Here is an 8,641-nt window from a genome sequence, read left to right on the forward strand (position 1 = left end):
TATATATATATATATATATATATATATATATATATAACTGACCCGAAAACTGAAATTGGACTTAATTTGCTAAAATTAGATGAAAATTTTATTCGGATTTATAACAGTTCGATTTACAATCGGTTCGGGTTTGTATCAGTTCGGGTTAAAAAAGATTCGATTAATAATCGATCGGGTTTGTATCAGTTCGGGTTAAAAACAGTTCGATCTTAATCGGTTTTAGTCAGGTTACATTCGGTTACGTGCATAATTCGGGTCGGATTTGACTCGGGTCGATCTCTGTTCAGTTCGGGTAACATCGGTTAAGGTTTTTATGTCGGTCATAAAATTCAGTTACAGTGCGAGTTCGATTTTGCCCTTTTCGATAATCAAACGGTTCGAGTGAAGTATCGTTTCGGGTAATTGCGGTTCGGTAAACCTAAAAAACTTACATTTTTTCGGGTCGGATAATTTTCGATTTCGGGTCCGATGTTCGGGTCGGGTTTGTTTTGAACAGCTCTACTTACATTATTATTAATATTAACGGATATTTCATGATATACCACTGAGTTTCTTCGAAATTCACCATATACCACACAAAATGTTTTTATTCACCATATACCATTGAGTTTTTGTCCGTTAGCACAGAATACCATTAATGGCAACTGCCGTTAGTGTGCCGTTTGTGGTAAATTATTAATTCACCATATACCATTAATTTTATTTTTTTTGCGTCAAATACCATTTTTTGCGTCAAATCTGACGATAGCTGATATCCGTATGTATCAAGAAACGACACACTAAAATTGCATTGGTAACAATAGCTATGCTATAGAATCATAACTCATCAAGGCACACGCAAGTATACATGTTTGTGACATCGCGTGGCTAAAATAGGCTACGTTTACAAGCAAATTCAAAAGAAGACTTCACTTCAAGCAGGGAAACCCCAGATAAGTTGGTAGTTTACAAGCAATAAAGATGATTAGAAAAATTTAGTCTCTATGCCCAGCATATGAAACGCAAGTTTCAAGGTGTGCAACCACGGATGCGTTCGTCTACAGATCATGCCTATCCCTCACCAAATTTGAAAAACTAGTTCAGCCCACAAGTCATCAGAGAACATGCAGCATGCCTCTTTAGCCGCAAACTTAAAAGAGCCGTGACAAGCAGCTTTAAAGATTACAATCTTATTATTGATTAAGTTATCTTGATTAAGAATTTAAGATGAAGCATATTGAGAAACGCTGCAACCATGGGCACATTAAGGATTACGGAACATGTGCTCCTCTGTAAAAATGGGCAGCAAATGTCATGTTTTATCAAGATATGAACCAAGATCAAAGCTCATTCAAGTCAATTGCTCGTAAAGCACTCATTTATCCTACAGAGATGCCCTATTATACTAAAAGCCTTATTAAAAAGATAGTAGAAGAAAGGAAAACAACAAAGAAATCAACCAAAATGGATCACGTTCAACCCCATCACAGACTCGTGTTCCGAAAATTCAACAACTAGGTTTTCAGCTATCGTCAGATTTGACGCAAAAAATTGTATTAAAAAAATAAAATTAATGGTATATGGTGAATTAATAATTTACCACAAACGGCACACTAACGGCAGTTACCATTAATGGTTTTCTATGCTAACGGACGAAAACTCAATGGTATATGGTGAATTAAAACATTTTGTGTGGTATATGGTGAATTTCGAAGAAACTCAGTGGTATATCATGAAATATCCGTAATAATAATAATAATAATAATAATAATAATAATAATAATAATAACAACAATAATAATAATATTATTAATAATAATATTAATAATAATAATTTACTACAACGTATATTAAAACATAACAACAATATAATTTACTAAAAAAATAAAAAATTATTTATATAATTTACATAATAATAAAGTAAATAATAAAAAAATTAAAAAAAAACGGAGCCGCAAAAATTGGGCGAGTGGACCACGGAGGAGTCGCACAAAACGTGCGACGGGACCATGGAGGACTTGCACAAAATGGGCGACTGAACCACTGAGTAGTCACACAAAACGTGCGACTTGACAGCGGTTCAGTCGCACGTTTTGTGCGACTCCTCCGTGGTCCAGTCGCCCAGTTTTTGCGAATGCAATTTTTTTTTACACCGATTCAAATCGATTAAAGTACGTACCGGATCCGATTCATAGTCGCTTTCGTTAGCCATAGTTAATCGATTCCAATTAACAACTTGTTTAAGATCGAAGAACGTTTTTAGAGAGATAGTATCGTGTTTGAATTCGTATATCATACAAGGGCGCTACTAAAAATTCAATATATATAGGGTCGCGATAAAAATGTTCGGGATTACATTTAAACTTTAAGTTTAATGTTTTTTAAGTGATAATAGTGTTATTAAGTGCGATTTACATTTGTTAAACAAGTTTTAGGTCCAAGGGCAAATTTGTAATTTCATTGGGGGTGGCGATAAAATAAAAAGGGGTGGCGGTATATAACAATGCTCAAAATAAATATAAAGTAAGTTTTTCATTGAACATTAAAAGTATAGTAAGTAGACATTTAGGATATTGCAAGTACTGAGTACTTACTCGGTGGACATTAAGTATATTGTAAGAAAGCATTAAAAATGTTGTAAGTAGGGATGGTCATAGGTTTAGGACCCTATTGGACACACTCCGAACCCGCCCCTTTTTTAAGGATTTGAGTCTTATTTTTTCAAACCAATCGAATCCGGATCGGATTTGAATCTAAAAAATAATTCAAGGGTTCGAATCCGAGAATTTAGACTCGGACCCAAAGTCGGACCCTATAAAAATTAAAATTTTAAAATCAAATATTCATCTTATGAATCTAACATTCTAACCCACTTTACTCTTATATTTACTCGCTCCATATGCTACCCCTAAAATTCCTTCTTAGAAAATAAATGCCACACCTGCACTCCCTTTCTTCTTGTCCCTCAATTCTTCCTCAGTCCTCACTCTCGGCGCCAGTTCAGCCGCCATAGATGCTAGTCACTCAGCCTCAACCCTCAACTCTTCCTCACAGACGCCATAGTTGCCGCCAATCTCATCTTCTATTTAGGGTTTGTACTCCTTTTCATTCGGTATTTCTGATTCTATTTAGATTTTGGGGTTTTTAGTTTGTACTTGTTTTCATTCCTAGTTTCATAGACGCCACCATAAACCCACACCCTCAACTTCATTTCTGTGTTGTTGTCATCTATTTAGGGTTTGTACCTCTTTTTTTTTAAGTTGATTTTTTTTTCCAAGTAGTGTTATGGTAATATTTATTCTATTATTAATTTATTTAATAATTAACATCACATTACTAAAATATCCTTTGACCTTCATTAGTTGACCTTGACCTTCGATCAAGGGCCTTTTTCTGAATTCCACAACATTGGGCCATGAGTTAATAACCTCCAAATACCCTAACCTCCCTCTGGTAAGTAACTTCCAAAATGACCTAACTTCCCTTGGACAACTACCCTTCTTTCCTCACAGTCAAAGATCCCCTTCCTTAGTGCTGATAACCGCTCACCACTATCCAGGATAACCGACCTCCTTCCAGAAGTAACTTCCTTTCCACCATTATAAATAGAGACAACCAGCAGTAGGGGGAAGAGAATCTGATAATAGCCTTTCAAAGTCCTTACGATTCTCTTCATTAGCTTTCCAAAAAATATAAAGCAACTTCCATCCTTATACTCATATTTTTGTATTCTCCATCTCATCGTTCATTCATTAATCTTTGATCTCCGTTCTAACTTGAGCGTCGGAGGGGTTTTCAGGGAGATCACCCCCCGGACAAGGCTAACGTGTTCTGTTGCAGGAATTCAAGTCACTTCCTTCCACGAATCGCCATTCGTGACAACGCTTCCACTTCCAGTATTTCAAGTGTCTTGCACTTCCTCGTTTCATCACCGAAACAGTTTGGCGCCGTCTGTGGGGATTTGAATAAAAAGTCATGGCTCCCAAGAAGAATCCAACTCAAACCGCTACAGTGCACATCACAGATACAGACACTTCAGCGGGCCACGCTAACAACCAAGCCGTGACTCGCCGTGATCTGGACACGAAACCTCACTGCCGCCTTCTCTGAACAACTCCGCGCCGTCATAAATAATAACTCTGCTCAACAACGGGTATTGGAAGATATGGTGGACCAGATAAAGAATCTACAAGAGCGAATCAAACCCCATGATGAAATACCGAAATCCCATGAATCTAGGGATGAGAACTCGGGGATGTCACATTCCACTAGACGATATAAGAAGAGACGGGAGAGATCAAGGACCCACGCAAGTCTCAGCAGAAATGACTCCCGAGATGGAAAATCCAAAACCACCTCTCGAGACGCCCGCACTTACCTAGAAAGCAAGAAGCAAATGGCGTTTGAAAGCGTTCAATCACTGGTGGACAGAAGAAGAGAAGAAAGGAAGAAAGCGCAGCTCACAGGATCTAGCCATCCCACCAGTCCCATCACTATGCCGCGGAATGAGGCCGGCAAGGATAATCTTCCTGAAGACTCCATGCCAATAAATTCTCCCCTGGCTTCGGTAATACTGAATACTCCCAACCCGACAAAGATAAAGATTCCAAATATGACGGCCTTTGATGGAATGTCCTGCCCAGAGGAAGACTTGATGGCCTACAAGAACTTGATGCTGCCGTACACCACTAACCCATCATTGTGGTGCAAATTCTTCCCAACTACACTCACAGGAGTAGCTTTGACGTGGTATACCTCCCTTCCAGGGGAAAGTATCCACAACTTTGCCCAACTAGAAGGTAAATTCCTGGATCACTTTGTAGCATCCAGAAGGCAGGAGAAATCAAACTTCCACTTGCTTAGAATAACGCAATTGGAAGGGAAATCCATATCATCATATTTGAAGAAGTTCCACGAGGCGGTGCTGGAAGTAACTGATTTGAAGAATCGGTCGCCTTAAACGCCCTGATCAACGGAATGAAGGCTCAAAGGCTCAAGTTCCAGTTGGTCGAGAGTCAAGTGAAGACATACGCGGAGGCCATGAAGCAGTATCAAAGCTACGTCACGGGTTCCGAGATATATCAGGCACATGACCCCAAAAAACGAAAATCGGAGAAGAAGGATCCTATATCCTCCCATCAATCCTCAAGGAACAGAGAGGAACATACATCGAGAAGAGATAGAAACTACATGTCGCGTCGTCCAGAACCTCCCTCAAACATGGGACCTCCACGATCCAGACATGTATATATCGCTGAAGGGGAGCTCAGGACGCGGAATTTGCTAGATGGAGGTAACGACCCGATGTTCAACCGCAACAGAAAAGACATATTCTTCGCCATTCGGGACGAGTTGTCAACTCCACCTTCTACTACCACCCCGTCCGATCGCCGCAACTACAATTTGTGGTGCGACTACCACAAAGAACATGGCCATACCTTGGCCCAATGTCGCGAACTCAAACGTATCCTACATCAGTTGGCCCACAAGGGAAAACTGTCGAGGTTCATCAACCAGAAGGACTACGACGCAAGAGGAGAAGCGGAAAGGAGGCTTTGGAATCAAAGACGCAGATCTCCCAAGAGGGACGAGGCTAGACGCGACAGTTCCAACACACAAGGAACCATCAATATGATTTTCGGCGGCTACACCGAAGAATATACCACGATCCGCGCCGCGAAGGACAGCGTACATACTCTTCTCAAAGTATTTCCAAAAATCACGACAAATGGGCCGATCATGAAATTTGATGCTACTACCTCCCAACCGCTGCAACAACCACACACCGATCCTCTAGTGGTCACCCTCAAAATCGGGCAAATGAAGGTCAAGCGAGTATTGGTGGACACAGGAAGCACGACCGATCTCATAACAATGGAGTGCCTAAGAAAGATGAAGTTCGAAGAAAAACACTTGCAACCCCTCGATAAACCTTTGATCGGATTCGGGGGTAATCAAGTCATTCCACTGGGCACCATCATCCTCCCTGTACGAGTAGGGGAAAAAGACGGAAGTAGAACAATGCCCATACGATTCACGGTAGTGAATCTCACATTCCCCTACAATGCCATCATGGGGCTCCCACTCATCAACAAGATCAAAGCCGCAATCTTTCCTCATCAACTCTTGTTGCAATTTGAGTAGGACAACGGACAAGTTAGCATCCTCAAGGGAGACCAGATGACGGCACGTCAATGCCTCGTCAACACCTTGAAGCGAGGAATTTCCGTCATTCCCTCCAAAAGAAAGAGGGAAGAAAAGTCTTCAACCGTCATGAGTGTGTATGTGGACAATCCCAACACACACGAAAGGCCCCACCCAGTGGAACGATACGAGGAGGTAGAAATATTCGACGGGAAGCAAATCAAAATCGGAAAAGACCTTCCAAATGCGGTCAAGGAGGATATCATGGCCACCATCGCCGAGTTCCGCGACATCTTCGCTTTTTCCGCGGAAGAAATGCTTGGCATACCAACAAGTGTCATGTGCCACAAACTTGACATAAAGTCAGGCTACAAACCCGTAAAGCAAAAGTTAAGACATCAGGGGAAAGAGAGAATAGAGGCGGCCAAAATAGAAGTAGATTAGTTGTTGAAAGCAGGGTTCATCCGGGAATGCAAATACTCCGACTGGCTCTCCAACGTCGTCCTCGTGAAAAAATCAAATGGAAAGTGGAGGATGTGTGTTGATTTTACGGATCTAAACAAGGCATGCCTCAAGGACGATTATCCTCTCCCCAAGATAGATCGTTTGGTGTATTCCACGGCAGGCCACGCCCTACTGAGTTTCATGGATGCTAATGCGGTCATATTCGAGTTTGCGGCATCCAATAATGAAGCAGAGTACGAAGCATTACTCATGGGGCTTAAAATATGCCATGTAGCCGGAGCTAAATCCTTATCCACTTTCTCCGACTCCCAATTGATAGTCGGGCAAGTGAACGGGGAATTCGAAGCCAAAGATGAAAGTATGAAGATGTACTTGCACCAAGTAAAAGAATTTGTCAAGAAATTCGACAAATTCACATTGATCTATATCCCAAGATCTCAAAACGCACAAGCCGACTCTCTGGCAAAACTTGCCAGTTCAGCTGAAACATCCACGGCTCGTGATATTATTTGGAAGTGCTTCCTAACCCCAACATTAATTTCATGGTCAACACCATTGATAGATCGGAAACATGGATGGAACCATACATCAAATACTTACAGAATCAGACGCTCCCCCATGACGAATATCAAGCAAAAATGCTCCAAATGAAAGCCGGGTGGTTCGAACTCCACGAAGGCACGCTCTATAAAAAATCATATACGCATCCCCTTCTAAAGTGTGTCTCTCCTGAAGAAGGAAACTACATCTTTCGAGAAATACACGAGGGCAGATGCGGAATACATCAAGGAGCACGAACTGTTATAGGCAAAGTCTTTAGAAGTGGATATTATTGGCCCTCTCTCAGAAATGACGCGGAAGAACTGATCAAACGATGTCCCAAATGCCAATACCATTCAAAGATAGGAAGAAAGCCATCTAACTACTTGTTCGCTATCCAAGCTGTCTTGCCCTTCGACAAATGGGGAATAGATCTCCTTGGTCCTTTCCCACCTGCAAAAGGCCAACTAAAGTTCATCATCGTGGCCATCGATTACTTTACCAAGTATGTCAAAGCCGAGGCCCTTAGCTCGATCACAGACAAGCAAGTCTGTCAGTTCATATGGCGGAATATTATCACGAGATACGGCATCCCTCGCGTACTCATCACTGACAATGGAAGACAGTTTGTCAGTAAGAACACAATAGAGTATTGCGACAGGTTCAACATCCAAATCCGATTCAGTTCAGTATCCCGACCTCAAACCAATGGCCTAGTAGAATCAGTTAACAAGGAAATTTTGTACGGCATCAAAAAGAACATTGAAGGGGCAAAAGGTACTTGGGATGAAAAACTACCCGGCATTCTGTGGGCGAGCCGAACAACTGTTAAAGAAGCAACGGGACATAACCCATTTTCCTTGGTATATGGGTCTGAGGCCGTGCTTCCAGTAGAAATCGATATACCCTCCACAAGAGTCACCTATTACTCGCGCAGCGAGAATCCAAAAGAAAAAAGAACAAGCTTGGACTTGCTACCAGAAACTAGAGGAAATGCATTGTTGAGATCAATAGCCCAAAAACAGATATGATCCGCACCTTCAACCGCCATGTCAAAACAAAACGCATCCAAGTAGGTGACCTCGTCCTCCGCAAAATTGAAGCTACCGGAAAGATAATAGAGAGAGGAAAGCTAGGAGCCAACTAGGACGGCCCATTCAAGGTTATCCGCGTCGTCAAACCAGGGACGTTCGAATTAGAAGACATGAAAGGAAAGAAATTACCCCGCCCGTGGAATGGAGATCACTTGAAGAAATACTTCATTTAATAAGATTCACAAGAGGCCACAGTCGATCATTAGTTTCACTCAACAGTTAAGTCGCGTTATCTCAACAGTCAACTCGCGTTATGATTTACATTGTCTCAGTGTCATCACTTTCATTTTCAATTATTAATATAGCAGAAGTTTCATCTTCAGACTATCCAGCCTAAGCACTTACAAGTATTCAGATATGTTCTATTTTCTCACTTATCTAACTATCAGACGTGTCGGACATACTCGACATCCACCAAA

The 8,641-nt window shown here is 41.3% G+C and overlaps 1 protein-coding gene across 1 annotated transcript; it reads left to right on the plus strand.

Moving 5' to 3' along the window:
* The first annotated feature begins 5,019 nt into the window (after positions 1-5,019).
* On the plus strand, positions 5,020-6,123 carry LOC130810858 (uncharacterized). Its single transcript, XM_057676983.1, has one exon. The coding sequence runs from the start codon at positions 5,020-5,022 to the stop codon at positions 6,121-6,123; it is 1,104 nt and encodes a 367-aa protein (XP_057532966.1).
* Positions 6,124-8,641: the final 2,518 nt, after the last annotated feature.

The sequence above is a fragment of the Amaranthus tricolor genome, chromosome 4 (genome assembly GCF_026212465.1).
Source record: "Amaranthus tricolor cultivar Red isolate AtriRed21 chromosome 4, ASM2621246v1, whole genome shotgun sequence".
Taxonomy (NCBI): domain Eukaryota; kingdom Viridiplantae; phylum Streptophyta; class Magnoliopsida; order Caryophyllales; family Amaranthaceae; genus Amaranthus; species Amaranthus tricolor.

What these genes read in the sequence shown, in the direction of transcription:
- LOC130810858 (XM_057676983.1), top strand. Translation starts at nt 5,020, where the DNA reads ATGAAGCAGTATCAAAGCTACGTCACGGGTTCCGAGATATATCAGGCA.